The sequence below is a fragment of the Phaseolus vulgaris genome, chromosome 3 (genome assembly GCF_000499845.2).
Source record: "Phaseolus vulgaris cultivar G19833 chromosome 3, P. vulgaris v2.0, whole genome shotgun sequence".
NCBI lineage: Eukaryota > Viridiplantae > Streptophyta > Magnoliopsida > Fabales > Fabaceae > Phaseolus > Phaseolus vulgaris.
The window spans coordinates 6863426-6881067 of record NC_023757.2 but is presented as its reverse complement, the minus strand read 5'-3'; the positions used below and the strand labels follow the sequence as shown (position 1 = coordinate 6881067).

The 17642-nt window shown below is 33.9% G+C and overlaps 3 protein-coding genes across 4 annotated transcripts; 2 read left to right on the top strand and 1 right to left on the bottom strand.

Moving 5' to 3' along the window:
• The first annotated feature begins 1054 nt into the window (after positions 1–1054).
• Positions 1055–3239, top strand: LOC137839018 (uncharacterized). Its single transcript, XM_068648147.1, has 3 exons — positions 1055–1756; positions 2007–2179; positions 2534–3239. Exons 1-3 carry the CDS (start codon positions 1055–1057, stop codon positions 3237–3239), a joined length of 1581 nt encoding a protein of 526 aa, XP_068504248.1.
• A 5051-nt stretch (positions 3240–8290) lies between these two features.
• LOC137806480 (uncharacterized) lies at positions 8291–11711 on the top strand. 2 transcript variants are annotated; one of them, XM_068606620.1, is made up of 6 exons: positions 8291–8512; positions 8588–8764; positions 8857–9018; positions 9457–9654; positions 10862–10959; positions 11044–11711. In XM_068606620.1, exons 1-6 carry the CDS (start codon positions 8464–8466, stop codon positions 11539–11541), a joined length of 1182 nt encoding a protein of 393 aa, XP_068462721.1. In that variant the 5' UTR covers positions 8291–8463; the 3' UTR covers positions 11542–11711. The 2 variants fall into 2 exon arrangements, with proteins under 2 accessions (XP_068462721.1, XP_068462720.1); XM_068606619.1 differs by having other exon boundaries at positions 8302–8512; positions 8854–9018.
• A 1393-nt stretch (positions 11712–13104) lies between these two features.
• Positions 13105–17114, bottom strand: LOC137806479 (uncharacterized). Its single transcript, XM_068606618.1, has 7 exons — positions 16696–17114; positions 16521–16601; positions 16244–16420; positions 15598–15768; positions 15202–15414; positions 15027–15115; positions 13105–14128 (listed from the first exon to the last, which is right to left on the bottom strand). Exons 1-7 carry the CDS (start codon positions 17057–17059, stop codon positions 13451–13453), a joined length of 1773 nt encoding a protein of 590 aa, XP_068462719.1. The 5' UTR covers positions 17060–17114; the 3' UTR covers positions 13105–13450.
• Positions 17115–17642: the final 528 nt, after the last annotated feature.

Genomic DNA, 17642 nt, shown 5'->3' with positions numbered 1-17642 from the left:
ATTGTCTCGCTTGTTTGTTGATAGTGAAATTGTTCTTCACTATTTTGTTCTTTACTATTATTTTTAATTGATTCTAATTGCTACTTTTGAAAGTGATTCTGGATTATTGATTGTTTGATTCTTGTAAGAACCTTAAGTAGAGAAAGAGTGGTAAAAGGCAGTATGATCATTAGAAGAAAAAAAAAGCCTTATTGTGTGAAACACGAGTGTTGAGTGTAAACACGTGAGAAAGTGGTGTGAGGCCCAAACTTATTGTTATTTGTAATCTGTTTACTTGAGCATGGCAGGGGAACCGTCAGATAGTGAACTGTCTCAACTACAGATGCGAACCTTAACACAACACTTGGAAAGGATAATGAAACAACAAAGTGATGGACTCCATGAGAGGTTGGATCAAATGGAACAAGCACAACAAGTAAATCCAGAAAATAGAGGGGGAGATAGGAGGAGGAGAAGAGAAAATGATGGAGAACAAAGAACTCTAAGAATTGATGGAATAAAATTAAATATTCCCACATTCAATGGGAAAAGTGATCCTGATGCTTACTTGGAGTGGGAAATTAAAGTAGAGCATGTGTTTGCTTGCAATGAGTACAATGAGGAGCAGAAGATGAAGTTGGCAGCAGCTGAATTTTCAGCTTATGCTTTAACTTGGTGGAATAAATACCAAAGGGACAAAACTAGATATGAAGAACCCATGATAGAATCTTGGACAAAAATGAAAAGGATTATGAGGAAGAGATATATTCTAGCAAGCTACAATAGGGATTTGCAACTCAAGCTCCAAAGAATTACTCAAGGAAATAAAAGTGTGGAAGAGTATTTTAAAGAGATGGAGGTAACCATGATTAGAGCTGGAATGAATGAAGAAAACGAAGCAATCATGGCTAGGTTTTTGAATGGACTGAACTACGATATTATGGAGCTGCAAGAGTATATTGACATTGAGGACTTGTTGCACAAGGCTAACCAAGTAGAACAACAACTCAAGAGGAAAGGAATCATGAGGAGGAGTTCTAACAATAATAATAATTCCAACTAGAAGGATAAGGTGATGAAGGATAAAGGAGTTCCCTCAAGTTCAGCCATGTCTTCAAGTGGGAAGTCATCTAATAGATATAATAATTCACCACCTAAAAGGAAGACAAGTGATGTCAAATGTTTCAAATGCTTAGGAAGGGGAGATTATGCTGCAGAATTTCCAACAAAAAAAACTATGTACATGTTATCAAATGGACAAATAGACAATGAACCTTCAAGTGAAGAAGAGAAGGAGGATGTAGAGGTGGAGTTGGATGCATTGGAGGGTGATTTGTTGATGATTCGAAGGCTTTTAGGAAGCAAAATGCAAGCTATGGACCAAACCCAAAGGGAAAATATTTTCCATACTAGATGTTCCATTCAAGGGAAAATATGTTCACTCATAGTTGATGGAGGAAGTTGCACCAATGTAGCTAGCTCAAGACTAGTTACCAAATTGAATTTGGAGACAAAACCACACCCAAGGCCATACAAGCTTCAATGGCTTAGTGAAGATGGAGAGATGACAGTGAGTAAACAAGTGGAGGTGAACCTATCCATAGGACAATATAATGACAATGTCTTGTGTGATGTGGTTCCAATGGAGGCAACTCACATTTTGTTAGGGAGGTCATGGCAGTTTGACACCAAGGCTATTCATGATGGTTTCACCAATAAAATCTCTTTCATGCAGAATAATAAGAAGATCATTCTCAAACCCTTATCTCCTAGAGAGGTGTGTGAGGATCAAATCAAATTGAGAGAAAAGAGAGATGAATGAAACACCTAAACAGAGCAAGAGTGAAACACTTAAAAAGAGAGAAACACATGAGAGAAAAATGAGTGGATTACTGAAAGTGAATGAAGTGAAGAAGTTGCTACTTTCTAGCAAACCTGTTTATTTACCTTATTGCAAAAACAACACTTTGGTTGTTGACCATTCTAACCAAATTAATTTTCTTCCTAGTGTTGATTCTGTTTTGCAGGAAATCCAAACTCAAGTTGAAGAATTGATGAACAAAGGATGGGTACAAGAGACCATGAGCCCATGTGTTGTTCCAGTAATTTTGGTGCCTAAAAATGATGGTTATTGGAGGATGTGCATAGATTGTAGAGCACTCAATAACATTACCATCAAGTATAGACACCCTATTCCCAGGTTAGATGATTTATTGGATAAACTGTATGGTGCTTGTATATTTTCAAAAATTGACTTAAGAAGTGGTTACCATCAACTTAGGATTAAGGAGGAGGATGAATGGAAAACTACCTTTAAAACAAAATATGGATTGTATGAGTGGCGTGTGATGCCATTTGGGCTAACAAATGCCCCAAGCACTTTTATGAGATTAATGAACCATGTTTTGAGAGAATTTTTGGGCAAATTTGTTGTGGTGTATTTTGATGACATCTTGATCTATAGCACTAGTTTGGAATTACATGAGGAACATTTGTGTGCTGTTTTGAATGTTCTTAGAAAATAAAAGTTGTACGCTAATCTTGATAAATGCAGATTTTGTACTGAACAAATTGCGTTCTTGGGTTTTGTGGTAAGTGCCAAAGGTGTTCAGGTAGATTATGAAAAAGTGAAGGCTATCCAAGAATTATGTTTACATCATGTTGAGTTTGCTTACAATATGGTTGTTGACAACACATCGAATTGTGATCCATTTGAAATTTTGTATGGATTAAATCCTTTAACTCCAATAGATTTGTTAACTATGCCTAACATTTCTGTTTTAAAGCATAAAGATACACAGGCTAAGGTTGACTATGTGAGAAAGCAACATAAAAAGGTTGAAGCACAAGTTGAAGGAAAAGGTGAATGTTCTTCTAAACAAGTTAACAAAGGAAGAAAGAAAGTAATCTTTGATCTTGGAGATAGGGTCTGGGTGCACATGAGGAAAGAAATGTTAACTAGACAAAGAAAATCCATGCTCCAATCTAGACGGGATGGACCTTTTCAAGTGTTAGAAATGATTAATGACAATGCCTACAAGATTGATCTTTCAAGTAAGTACAATATGAGTAGCACTTTTAATGTGTCTGATTTGTCTCCTTTTATTTCAGGTGATGAAACTTTGGATTTAACTTCAAGTCTTTTTCAAGAGGGAGGGAATGATGCGGACATCCAAGCCCAAGGGCCACGCACAACACGATTGGAATATTTGAACTCAAGACCAAATACAGAGTATCAACCTAACCACTGGGACAAATGATCATTCTTGAATTATAAGGATTGTAGTATCGTCTTATTTTCTTACAAACAAGAAAAGACCTTTGTAATTTATACACTGTTGAAACTCAGAATAGGGACGAATATTTTGACAATTTTAGAGAGTGTTTCTCTGCTAGGGTTTTTCCCTGTATCTTGCAATCTTATCAAGAATCCACCAATTCTTGTGGCGATCATCCTTAGGCTTATCAAACTTTGTTTGTGGCGCCTTCCTTTATCCAGGTTTCTGTTTTGAATTTATTCCGTTCCGTAACCCTAAATTTCCAATTTTATTGTCATTTCTATTTGGATTCATATCACTCTCTTAATAACTTTGTATGCGGGGAATTGATATGAATGATTTTTATATGTGCATTAATATCAATCAAGGTTGAATATTATAATCTTTTGAAAAAATACAAACGAGTGAGAAAGATGAATCTCAATCCCAATTTTCCCAATTGACTCATACAAATCTTTTAATTTGCTTTATTTAATTTCTTGCAAATTCACAATACAAACAACCTTTTCAACAAACTTTTACAAATTGTCTTATATTAGTGAATATTATACTTGAGAATTTAATTGTTCTTTGTGGGTTCGATATCCTTTCTTAGGGACAAATTATTACTTATGACACGGTACATTTGTCGTTAAATAGTCATCAGTAATTTCTGTTGTGATCAAATCATGCGCATCTTTAAGCATGTGAAACAATTTTGAATTGTTTCCTTTTAACCCTTCAATGCTTAGTGACCGAATCTTCAATTATCTTTGTCACGTTGATTGCTCTTTAATGCAATAGACGCTTAATAAAGAAGTTTTAGCTTTGTTAATATATGTGCGTCATTGTCAACTCATATATGCATCAATGCACTTTTGAATTCCTTTCATTATTGTGGTTGTTTGAACATTGTAGATATATCTGGCAAGACTTGAATCACATTTTCCACTTGTTTGTCACAAGTTCGTTCATTCAAATAGCTTCCTTAACCAACCGAATCAGAATGTTATGCTTGATATAATTGAATTTGAATCTTCATAGTGTGTATCTTCGGTTCTTGTATAAGACGTTGAATTAGGAATGTTCTTATATGAGCCTTGAATACATCTTTGATACATGGTTACTTTCAAAATAAATCTATTGTGTGTTTTCTCAAAGTAATATCTGAATGACGCTTCCATGCTTGATTACACCAAACTCATTCATAACTTCATGGTTTCCTACATCAAACATTGAGTATGAAAACTCTAGATGTTGACTTGTATGCGTCTTTATGTTCCTAAAACACATTTAGAAACCTTTCATGAATTTCAACAATCAATATAATCTTTATACTTAAAGCATGAGTATTACTGAAAAACAATATCTTTGAATATTTATGTATTATCAAAACTTTCTATTCTCATATATTAATTCATAAATATATTATCAAGAATTTCTATAGTAACTCAAATTAAACATTTAAGCAAAATTAGATTTAATATTTTTTATATAATTAAAAAAACTCTTTAATACATAATCAATCATATACTATGTTTTTCAAAACCTTTTACGTTCGAGCACTGAGTGTACAATTCGAAATTAATCACTAGTGTATAGGTATATTTGAAATCATTTTATAATCAATCATGAAATTATATTTCTTCTTTGAAACATTAAAGCACATGTATTCTCATAAAAACAATTTGTATTGTATTTCAAATCAATTTTGCAAAGACATTTTTGGTTTCAATTGTTTGTTTTTATTTAATTTATTTTCAATGAATTCTCAACATTAAAACAAGTATAGAAAATATTTAATAACCATTTGAACATGTAAGTAATTAAATTAGTGAGTATGGAAACTTCCTTGTCAAATGATTGTCCAACACGTATCATCATTTGTCACATATGACTTGATCAATGTCTAACGCATTGTAAAGCTTTTAGGTCTATCAATTGTGTTAGCTCTCCTCAACACTATATCATGAGCTTGGTCCATTGAATGCTTATGTAGACATCATCTACCATAATTTATGAGACCTTCGTATAACTCTTTCATGCTTGAACATTGTCTAGCAAGTTCCTATGAGACATCATTTGATGCTTTATGTGAAGACACACTTCTAGTCCTTTTCAACATCTTGTTGGTTTGACACCTTCAGCAAATACTATGCTTACTTCTATCATCGCCTGGCAAGGATATATAGTATTTGACATAGTCTTTAACATTTTATGTAACATCATCTTTCTTCCTTTCCAGCACATCATCTAGTGTGCATTCACTATATAGTCTAACACTTGTATTCTTTGCATCATTTGATATGTTTATTTTTTTTTCTTCAAGTAATGTCTACCATGCCTAAAGTAGCGTTTGTCATATTCAATCCTTCGCAACATGTATCGTCTGATATGTTCTTTGTGAAGTCTATTAGTTCATAGCTTCTGATTGACTCTCATGATCGTCTGATATATAATTTCTAATGATTTTGTACATGAGTGAGCTTGGTTATACATCACAACAAATCTTATAATATTTGTTATCATCAAAACTCTTAGACTCTCAGTCTAATGGATGATAGATCATATCTTTACATGTACTTTTACATCTCTCAAACTTAGAAAACCTTCATGGTGGTCTTGCCAACATGCTTATTTATGTTCTATCTGAGTCAGTAAGCCAAGCTTTTTATTTATCCAGTAACAACATGCATCTAAAGTTGGTTTGGACACAATTAATGTCATGCTTCAACAAGCACTTTAGGTTCGTGACTAAGCCATCAAAGAAGTTGTCAGATGGAAGGCCATGAAAACATTTATGCTAGGTCTTGGACCTAAACCTATAACACAAACAACTTCCTCAAATCCACAAGTGTTGTCATCGGAATATGAAGAGTTGGAAGAAATTGATTAAATGTCCACCCCTTTGTTGTTGGTACTTAAAAAGGTGGAGAAATATATATGAAGAGCAAATTAGAGTGAGGAAAAGTATAAAAGAGGAATACACATTAAGGGGGGAGAAAATTGGAGCTTTATGAATAATGATCATTAGAGCTTACGTCCAAAAGGAGCCTCAAGAGGAAAATATCGAGTTCAAGGGAACGTGCAGAATAAAAAGAATATCAATGTTTACTTTCTATGTTGTTTTGTTTGTGCTTAAATTGTAACAAACCGAGTTATAAAGTCTGGTGATTCTTTTTAGCAAAACAACAAGTCTTTATGATTACCTGTTTGGCGAACAAGTAGGCGGCAATTTATAAACTTTGTCTCAATTACCTGAACTATCTCTAGTAATCATTTTTGAATTTGCCTTGTACTCAAATGACTAAGATTATATCTACTTGATATGACCGAACTAATGAAGATTAAGTTTATGATTCAACATTTTGATAATCCATCAACCTCGCTTTAGTGAATGCTTTATACATATTTGAGTTTTATAATAAAATGTTTTAGGAAGACATGATTTGTTGAACATGTTTTTGAAAATATCATGTTTTAACCTTATTATTTCAAGAACCATAAAAAAAGAGAAATTGTTAGTGAAAAATACCAACACCCTAAAATTTTGATTAAGTGTTAAAAATAACTAAGTACAAACATGGTCATGCTTGGTCTCTAAGATGATAGTTTAGTTCAACAACATATCAAGCAAGACACAAGTGTTTTGTTTAACATATGATATTACATTATAGTCTTGTTTTATGCCTAACAAAACATGCACACGCTCAAATGATAAACATATAAGTAAGCTAACATTGTATTACACAAAAAAAACATATAAATGTTTATTCTTTATTGCATAGAATGTTCATTACTTTTGTCTACAAAAAAATCCAGTATCAAATGGTAAGTCACATTAGAAAATCTCTTGGATAAAGAGCTACAAATGCTTTTCTTCAACAAATCCCTAAGTCATGCATTGTCAACTCTAGAAGAATTATGTACTTTGTACAATATTGTACGTCAGACAAATTTAAGAAAATGCACACTTCACAAGAAGAGATAAGCACATCTAGCTATTATAATGTAAAGTAAAGAAGAAAAGGACATACATTGCTACATGGAATGCATTTAATGCATCCTTTTACATCAAACTCATCAGATGAAAGAAAGACACTAAAAAGTAATTGAAGTTGATCAACTTCCAAAAAATGATTCACAACAACTACTTTTTTCAAAGCATATATAAAGCATCTCAAGAAGAAGAAGGAAAAGAGAAATGACATTGTATTATGTTGAAACTTTGTTGAAATTTTTGCACCCATCAAAAGGTTCATAGAAGAACATTGTTCGCGCTCTATTAGCTAACTACAAGAGAGTATACAAATATCACATATGTTAACAAACAATAATTCTCTCTAATGAGCAACTGTGTGATCTATTGATCATCAATCATACAACTTCTTTATCTTAGTCATGAGTGACTATTTGACAAATAAATACTCAATTATTTGTCAGAGTGACTACTATTCAAAGCATACTCGATTAAGTTAGGAGTGACTTGTGAAAAAATACTCAAAATATTAACCAAATGTAATTACGAGCTCAAATAATATTCAAGGATTATTATCAGAATATATGATAAAAAATGTTTTAAAAAAAAATACAATTAAACTTATTCATAAAATATTTTTATATATAAAACTAACGTTTAAATAATTATCATCGAACAATATTCTTGAAAAGACTGTTAAAATTAATTAAAATATAATTCAACTCTTTCATTTTATACAGTAACAAATATGTATAATAAAAATAATTAACTGTGTAATTTATTTGGTTGTAATATGCATTTATAAAATTTTGGATTTCCCTAAATAAAACTAAACAGAAAAAAATATCAATTAAATTGTTTGCATGTCTGATTGATCCATCATGAATATTACATACTGAAATACTAAACAAAATACTATTATCTATATCATTGGAGTATATTTCCAATGTGAATATCTCTTGGTTGGATAAATACAAATGTATACCATTTTTTTCTATAAAATCAAATATAAATACTATAATTTAATAAAAATAATTCAATTCATAGAAGTAAAAAACTTGAACTTGAGTGGAGTGAGTTGCAGAGGAGAGACTTTCGGTCAAGTTGCAACAGAAAAATATTCCAGTCTTTCTTTTATTCTATACTACTTCGCCTGCAAGGAACCCTTTCTGGTGCTATTATTATACTAAATATATATTAACAACTTAAACAAACTTGTGCTTCGTCTTGCAGCAAAGTGTGTGAGTCATGGCTCTTTCTACCTTACTCTTACTCACTCTCTTCTTCCTCCCACTCGGTAACATTCTCCCTTGCTCTTCCTCTCCCTTCCATTTCCCATTTTTCATTTCTTGTTTTCGTTTTCATTTTTCAGTTAAGGCCAGGGAAGTCGTCATCGCCGAGGACGGTTACACCGTCACCACCGTGTTCGACGGCAACAAGCATCACACAGCTCCTTACATCGTCCTCCAGCGACCCTTTTCTTCCGATCTCATCCTTCTCGATTCTGTCAACAGCACTTTCTACACAGCGCAATTCCCCATTTCCCAAGGTTCTGCCACTCCCGTTTTTGTCTTTTGGGGTACCAAAGTTTCGATTTTTCTTTATTTTTTGTGGTAATTCTTCGTTATTCTGTGGCAGAAGTCGTTTTCACGAGGCTTTCAGGAGATGGGTCTGTGGGGTATTTGGATGGTGACGTTGGTTCAGCTCGGTTTGCTAAACCCAGAAGCTTTGCTTTTGATCTTAGAGGGAATGTGTATGTTGCTGACAAGTCCAACCGTGCAATAAGGAAAATTAGTGCCAAGGGTATGCTTTGTGTAATTCCATAACTTTGTTGCATCTAGAGTTTGCATAGAAACGTTAGCAAGACACTTTTTTGAATATATTCTTTATTATTAACTAAAATTTATGGAAAATCATAAAATTTGACGACTTGTTATTTTTAACTAGTATGATTTTTTACAGTTTCTAATAAATTTTAACCATTAGTAAAGAAAATGTGATATGAGGAATGAGTTAGTTGGTTTGTTGCTAAGATTACTCAAAAATTGTCGCAAGCAAGTATGGGTCAAACTAAGAATGTGAATTGTTGAGTGTGGTGGGCTGGTGGGCCTCTAGTTTTGATTCTAGCTTAGAATGGCGTAAGGATTGTTTTTAAATGCACGGTTTGGATGGTGAATTAGGTGAGTTGTGTTATCAGAAAATGTTGAACATTCTTTCTGTCTAATTTCGTCTTGTCTCTAGGTGTGACCACAATTGCTGGAGGGTTCTCAGACCAGTCAGGCACAAAGGATGTCCCTGCACTTAATGCATCATTTTCAAATGATTTTGACCTGACCTTCATTCCGGGGATGTGTGCTTTGCTAGTGTCAGATCACATGCATCGATTGGTCCGCCAGATTAATTTGAAGGAGGAGGATTGCACCCTTGGTTCTAAATCTGGTGAGATTTTAGAATTTGGGTTATCTGTGTATGTGTCTTATATTTATTTTTTCACATTTTTATGTTTTTTGGTTTTGTAAAATGATTAGCGTACATCCCATTTTTGAGGTGTAGAAGGTGGAAGGAAGAGACAGATTGAAAAACATATAATGAAGAATAAAGAATTGTAGACACCTCCACTCTATAGTTGACTTAACACCTAGAGAGATAAAGACAAAAGAGAGAAAAGTGTGGGAACAATAAGTAAAGTAATATATATCATGTGTTAAGAGGAAAGAGAGAAAAATAAGTTCTAATGAAGTGTCTTGAATGATGTAGTTTTCACATATCATATAACTACTAAAAAATAAAGAGAGATAAATTGAGAGATGTGATACTATAGAAAGATATATGAAGAAACAATGAGGTTGAAGAGAAGTATAAGTATTGTGCAGGTGCATTCTTAACCATAATATGGAATAGTAGACTAGGTAGCAATTTGGTAACAAGTGGACAGAATGAAACTCAGTGGAGACCAATGTCTCATGTGTCACTTTTGACATGGGATTTTCCTCCATGCATTTAGGCTAACAAGGGGGCACCTCCTAACTCCCCCAATTCCAAAAACAACACTGAAACTTCTTTCTTCCACATATTTGGTATTTGGAGTAATTTTACAGTTTTTGCTGCTTCTACTCTCAAGCATTATAAGAATGGATTATTTATTCTGCCCATACCTTTTTTCTATTAAAATTCAACTACCATCATACATAACTGTTTTGTCGAAGGATTTTCCTTAGGTAATCCATTTGCATTTTCCATGATTCTTGTTGATCATTAGCCCCTCCATTTCAAATTAATCAACATTTAAGGGTTTTTTTTCTCAGATTAAGAAAACAATGAATAAATTAGTAAAACAATTTTACTGAAATATCCTAACTCTCTCAATCTTACAAGTGGGTTATTAAGTACTTCAAGACAACATAATTTTTTTTAATTCTTCCAAGTAAATAATCAATTTGAAATGGAGGGAGTATTTCAAAGCAATTCATATTTTATGTTATCATTTTCCAATTGGATTTCATCTGAATTTGGAGTGAGAGTTCCTCTTAAACCATGTTGAAGTAAGAGCTTTATGTTAAGTATTCCCTTGCTCAATTATTCCTTGCCTTCTCTAAGCTAGATATTTTAATAGACTATAATGTTGGGAAAAAACTCTTTTGTTTAGGGCTAGGTGCAGTTATGACTTGGACTCTTGGATTAGGACTTTCATGTATACTTGGCTTGGTAATTGGGTTTGCAGTGCGCCCTTACATCATCTCTAATGTAAGTTCCTCTCAACTTGTTAAGATGTTACATGGTGAAAGAGTAAAATTACTTACACATTCTCCGAATGAACTGTGTAGACAGAAAGGCCCCAATCCCTGCCATTGCAAAGGGACATGGAAGCATTGCCTAACCAGTCTGGGGAAGCAAACTCCGATACTCTTCTACGGTGCCAAAAGCGCAATTGCTAGCTGTAGCTGCTCCTCTGTTTACACGATCATGGTGAGGTTTTGGAGATTGAGTCTCTCACATTTTGTTTGCTTGTCTAGAATTAGAATAAACATAGTTTCTCCAAGGCCACATCTGGAGTCTGTGTCTTTGCTAGATTTAGATGCCTGCAATAGTGGTGAGGTAACAAAACCAGGTAAGTACTATGACCAATTGAAGGATTTGATGAGTTTTGATGAAGATTCAACCAAGGGATCCTTCAACAAAGGCAATGATAGCAGAGGAAGGAGGAATGTGTGCCATGAAGGTGATCTCTTGATAAAGGCTAACATGGGCTTCGTAGAGCCACCTAAAGATAACATTCTCAATCCAGAATCATCTGTGTGTAATATGGGTATTGTGAAGCGTAGATGAAGTTATTGTAAGATAGCTCTCTGTCATGAAACTAACATGCATATACTTTCTCACCAATCATAGCAACATCCATCTTTTTTTGCTTTTGTGCTTTGTGAAAGAAAGTAGTAACCATGGAAAATATGGATTTCTGTACCGTTAAAATATCATGGCAATTTTTTTCTGCACCATATCAATTCTAACCTACACCCTATCATTTTTTCAAATTTCCAAAAATTTCCAAAATTACCCTTCTTTCGGATTTGAAAATCCTAAATAGTGAATGTAATTCAAAAATAAAAAATATATTCCGGAAAAAAAATCCGGAACACAATTTAAAATGTATTATGGATGAAAATTTATGGAGTTCAAAAATGTGTTCTGAAAATTGAAATCCGTAATATTTCCATTCTATAAGTAATATTTTGTCATTTAGGAGGGGTGATTTTGTATTTTTAATAATAGATTGGGTGAAATGTTGCATATCAAATATGGTGAGATCAAATTAAATGATATTGAATGTATTGAGGCCCTTTTTCCTCTACCAAAAAATTTCAATATCTTAACCCGTTTTCCTAAATTGAAAGGTAATGAAATTTTGACGATTTCATTTTCACATTTACGGGGAAATTCCATACGTGTGTACCACATCGACATATCGTAATCCGTGTTGTTTGATTTTGAAAAATTTTGGTCACTTCAAAACTCATTGAAAGAAACTTCATTTCTAGATTTTTAGTTGACTATAAGCTATGAAGTTCGGACACTCCTCTTAAATGGCGTGTCGGTGTCTGATATTCGTATCGAACATCGACACTCGTATGATATCTGTAGGATACGTATTCATGAAGTGGTGTCTAATTTAAAAAGTATTTGTTAGATTTCTGACAATTCTAGTACGTTTTAACACAATTTAAAAAAAAAATACATTAATTTTCTCAAAATTCAAATTTTATTGTATAAATTGTTATTATAATTATAAAAATAAAAAACAAATTTTTGTGAATCAATCATAAAAAAACATCTTTTTGTTCAAAAAATAATCAAAAAACATATTTTTGCTCAAAAAATAATCTAGAACATACTTGTGCACATAAATCTTTATTGTCAATTTATATAATTCATAATTATATAATATATAGATTTGTGTTCTCATATGTTACATTAAAAGATTTTATACATTAAAAGATTTTACGTATCTCCATATTAAAAGATTCTACGTATCTCCATATCGTATCAGTATCTTGCTACATATAACTTATAAGTCCAATTCCAACAACGAATTCACTTCAATGAAAATAATATTGTAATGTTTGATTCAGAAACCTCATTAGTCAATGTTCATTTAAGAACAAATATACGAAAAAGCTAATTAAGAAGACAGGGTCGAAATACTTTAAAATATATGATCAAAATAGGTTAGTAAAACTTTTAACTTTTACTAACCAATATCCTTGAAGGCACTTTAGTAACTCAATTCAACGAATATTATGATCTTGTCCAACTAAAGTTCAAAATAAATACGTTCTTGTTTACCATGCCAAATTCATTTAAATAAAATACAAATTACATTTTTCTAAGAACTAGTTCAATTTAGTGGACATCTGGTTAATATTGTAAATTCGTGAGAAGTATTGGACATTTAAACATGACGAGGATCACTAGAAGAAATAGCATGCAAAATTTCTTGATCCCATCCCCCCCTCATGATAGCCAGAATTGCTGCTTACACTAGACACCATAGCAACCAACATTTGGCAAAACTGAATAAACAATTTTGCAATAAACTGAATATTATGATCACCAACTTCTCCTTACTAAGACCCCATTGAAAGAAATCATTATACCACTACCTATACCTGATGACATTCTTCCCTCTCCATTTAGGTCACATCTTCTAAAATCTAAACTTCCTAATAATTGTATGTACTCAATACCTGTGGCCATAGCCCATGAAACTCATTCTGGACCTAACATTGTGATTGGGAGTGTCATACAGTGACTCCCCATAATTCACAGGCTTGATAACCACATATTCCTGCCTCCTATCCTGTTCTTGAACTGCCCCAAACACTATCTCATTGGTTGTCTCATGGCTCTGCTCATAGTAAGTGTGAGGGGTTGCCGATCGGTACTGTTGGCGATGATGGTGCTTCTGCTGCTGCTGATTGAGATCTCCATCCCATCCACTATAGAATGCACGACTTTGCTGCAGTTGTTGCATTTTCTCTGCATCCTTGGACATGAAAGGATAGGTTTTTCTAGGGGTTGGAGCTCTTGTGTCAATCGAAGGAGGTTCGTCTTCATCAGGGATCACGAAACTTTCCTGCACAGGCCAAACATTTGCTTGCTTCTGAGGTTGCTGGAGAAGTGGTTGTCTTTGAAATTGGTGGCTTAGCGATTTTCTTCTGAAAGAAGGAAATAATCCTCCCATTATCTCCACCATTGATGCACCGGCATTTGCAAGAAGCTTCCCGAGGGATCCAAAGAAGCCTTCTTCCTGCTTGTCAGGTTCATATTCTGCTGGAATTAAAGGAGGCCTGACAGATTTCAAGGGCTTTTGATATGAACTTGGAGGAACCGAAGATGTTATTATTGGAACCTGAGCCTACAAGAAACATGAGATGGATTATAGACCATGCATCTGTAGTATCACGATGCTATATCAGTATGAAAGTAATGCATGCAAAGTTGAAATAAAAAGTAATAACTTGAAACTATAGAAAGCATCAATTTTCTACTATGCAATTCTCTGGGGAAGAAACTTGATGCTTTTGGCTGCAAAGTTTAAGAACAACAGTCCTCCAACAATACTGCAAAGTTTTAGATTCATTCACGATTCACGAAGTTCTATAACTACGAGTTTGGTAAGAGAGAACGATGTGGAAGAGGCAAGAGAGGAAAAATGGAAAGTTTGATAGGAAAGAAATTTGAAGAATTGAAAAAAAAAAATAGTTTGAGACCCACAAATTTATTCCCTCAAAAATAGTGAAAAGCACAATGACATTTTGAAATACAATACAATAGATTATGTCGTGTGAGTGTAACCAAGTTTCAGTTACAAAACACTCCCATAATCAATTAAGGGAGGCTAGAGTTTTATTTTTCTTTTTTCAATCCTCACTCTTGTTATAATAAATAAATCAAGTATATTAATAATGATAAATAAGTAACAAAAAGTATCAATCATAAAAAAATATTAATAATGAAATAAATAATACTATTATGAATTAAGAATAATAAAATAACATTTATTTATTTTTATTTTAAACCAAATAATCTAATAAATCAAATTCTACTCTATTTCCTTTTCATTTCTCTTAAACCAAACAATCTGTACTCTAACTCTATTTCTTTTCTCTTCCATTTCCTCTCCCTTCCATTTTTTTTCTATTTATCAAATATATAGCATAAGTGGTTGACCATTTTAGTATAACTAAGAAGTCTACGTGAGTATCATTCAGGGTAATGCATGAGAAGGAGTAGGACAAGACTAAGGCACTAACGTCCTGGGATGCTACAATTGTACAAAGCCTTCGCTGCAATAATGCCAGCATGTAACCAAAGAAGCCAGCCCCAACTAGCATTGCAATCCCTGTAACATTGAAGACAATTAGCCTAAATTTGATTAGCCCTTGACAGAATTTCAACCGGAAACATGTATATGGGTTGTTAGTTTACCAAGTGGGAATCCACTGCCATATTGATAGGCACAATCATCAAAGTGGAGTTGGATCTCCCTGATGGCTCGGTTTCCTCTGTCTATGACGAGTAGTGAACAACTACTTCCAACATAAACCACATCAAAGTCATCAGAAAATTTAGCTTCTTCACTTGGTCCATCAACATGCCCCCCTCCCCGGCTCCATTTTCCTCCCGCAATTGTCGTGACCCCTGAAACAGAAATCTTCACTGAAAGGTTCCCACGTTTGACTCTAATGCTGTACAGTTTTATATTCAAAGATTCTGGACCGACCATTACAGTACATACACAGGACTTATAAGTTATCTAAAATACTAACTATGTTAAGCATGCATTGGCAAACAAACAAAAAAGGTCACCTAAAATTACTTTACCTGAATCACTAATTTTCCTAATTGCCATATTCGTAGTATCTGCAACATAGATATTTCCTCGGTCGTCAACAGTTATCCCCTTAGGGTGGTTCATCCTGGCCTCCCTGAGCTTCCCATCAATATGTCCAGAATACCCTTCAGCTGACCCTGCAACCAGCTTGGGCCTGCTGTCTGCACATAGCAATGAACATCATCTCCATCAAGTGAACAACAATTCAACTACGCATACATGCAAAAGAGTTTAACCATTACAGAGCAACTATATTAGTCAAGCCCCACAGAAACAGTGTTCAAAGTGCATTACAATCCTGTAATACATCTTCATTCAGCTCATAATAAAGTGACATGAGAACATGTCTTCTAATCTAACCTACCCATTAGACATTAAGAATCACAATAAGTAAACACAGTCCACATGACGCAACGAAGGGATTGAATTCAAAACGAAAAGAAGCTAGATAAGCCTAAAGTAGCTAATCATTACAAACCCAGCAAAAGACATCTTAACATAAAAATTCCCCTTCCCCATAACAGCACAAACCTATGGCTTTTCATTTTCCCAACATATCAAAATTGAATAATAAAGTGAACTTCAGAAATCACTTAGAACCACAGGCCATCATTAAACCCACATTGTGACACTTACACAAAGAAAGCGAGGAGGAAATCCTATAAATGTTACTATTAGCCGAATCAAGAATGAGAAGCTCCCCACTGGGCAACACCTCTACAGCATAAGGCTCGATCCCAAGCTTGCTCCCATCAAACACAGTCTCCACACTGAATCCACCCTCGAACTTCATCATCGACCTGCTCGAAACCGCTGCAAGAAAGCCCACATTCAAACCTCACAACCCAGAAGACCAAACCTGCAGAAAACGAGAAACCCAGAACCAAAAACCAAACCAGAGCCAGATCCATACCCGCTTTGGTGGTGGCCTTGAGCGACCACACCCACTTGGTGACGGCAGGCACGGCATTGGAGAGAAACCCACTAACAATTTCTGAAACCACGAAGACACAAAGTTATTCTGAGCTAAAGGAGGAAACTTGGACGAAATGGAAGCAAAAGAATGAACACAGGTGAATGGGACTCACTTGCAGGAGAAGTAGTTGAAGGGGCAGCTGAGACATGAAGGGTGGAGAATAGTACGAGGTTGAGGAGAGTGAGAGCCCGTAACAGAAGGTACTTACCCATTTGAGTTATTCCGAAGCTGTGGGTTCGGAGAATGCGAGGTTTGAACAATGGTGGTGAAGAAAGTTGATGGAAGAACCCTAATTCAGAGGTGCGAAGAGAGAAAAGCAAATGGTAATGTTTCTTTTTTTGGGGTAATGTTGGTGTTTGCAGAAAGGAGAAGAAAGAAAGGAAAGGAAAGGAAAGGAAAGGGAGTGTGTTTTCGAGTGAGCGAAAAGAGTGAAGAGGAAAAGGCAAAAGAGAGAGAAGAGGAAAGGTACAGTGCATAAAATAAGATCAAAAAGGAGAAGAGAGAGAGAGTCCTTTAATTGGTTTTCATGTCGTTTTTTAAAGTCGTTTTCAATATATAAAAGGATGGTGGAAATGAAATAAAAATAGAAATGTTATTTATAGAGATTTAGAAATATTAAAATGATATGTATAAAATAATGGTTTTTAAGGAAGAAATTAAAAGGAATTTTTTTGTAAAATCATAAAAACTAAATGAGTAAAAGAATTACTTTTTATTATTCTTAAAATTGGTTTGGTGTCGCTGTATAATAAGATAAAAAAAAGTAAGATATTAACATAATAGAATACGAACAAAATAACAATTAATCATAGTTGGTGAGTTAAGCATATAATAAAAACTAAAATATTAATAGGTTGTGACAATCATATTGATGGTAATTATTGTTATAATAATAATAATAATAATAAAAGTGCAGTGTAATAATAGTGACAGTGAGTAACGATAAATAATAGGTGATAAGTGAAAAAATGATAATAATAATGATGATGATGGTTAAAGGATATTGTGATGTTGAATGTGAAAATGATAAAAAATGATAATGCAGGTGGTTACAACATA

What these genes read in the sequence shown, in the direction of transcription:
- LOC137839018 (XM_068648147.1), top strand. Translation starts at nt 1,055, where the DNA reads ATGAAGGATAAAGGAGTTCCCTCAAGTTCAGCCATGTCTTCAAGTGGG. An exon ending in AACCCTTATCTCCTAGAGAG is followed by an intron (nt 1,757 to 2,006) that starts GTGTGTGAGGAT and finishes TCTGTTTTGCAG; the next exon opens with GAAATCCAAACTCAAGTTGA. An exon ending in TATAGACACCCTATTCCCAG is followed by an intron (nt 2,180 to 2,533) that starts GTTAGATGATTT and finishes TGATAAATGCAG; the next exon opens with ATTTTGTACTGAACAAATTG.
- LOC137806479 (XM_068606618.1), bottom strand. Translation starts at nt 17,059, where the DNA reads ATGCACTGTACCTTTCCTCTTCTCTCTCTTTTGCCTTTTCCTCTTCAC. An exon ending in CAAGGCCACCACCAAAGCGG is followed by an intron (nt 16,421 to 16,520) that starts GTATGGATCTGG and finishes GCTTTCTTGCAG; the next exon opens with CGGTTTCGAGCAGGTCGATG. An exon ending in TTCCTCCTCGCTTTCTTTGT is followed by an intron (nt 15,769 to 16,243) that starts GTAAGTGTCACA and finishes TGCTATGTGCAG; the next exon opens with ACAGCAGGCCCAAGCTGGTT.
- LOC137806480 (XM_068606619.1), top strand. Translation starts at nt 8,464, where the DNA reads ATGGCTCTTTCTACCTTACTCTTACTCACTCTCTTCTTCCTCCCACTC. An exon ending in GCAATTCCCCATTTCCCAAG is followed by an intron (nt 8,765 to 8,853) that starts GTTCTGCCACTC and finishes ATTCTGTGGCAG; the next exon opens with AAGTCGTTTTCACGAGGCTT. An exon ending in GCCCTTACATCATCTCTAAT is followed by an intron (nt 10,960 to 11,043) that starts GTAAGTTCCTCT and finishes CTGTGTAGACAG; the next exon opens with AAAGGCCCCAATCCCTGCCA.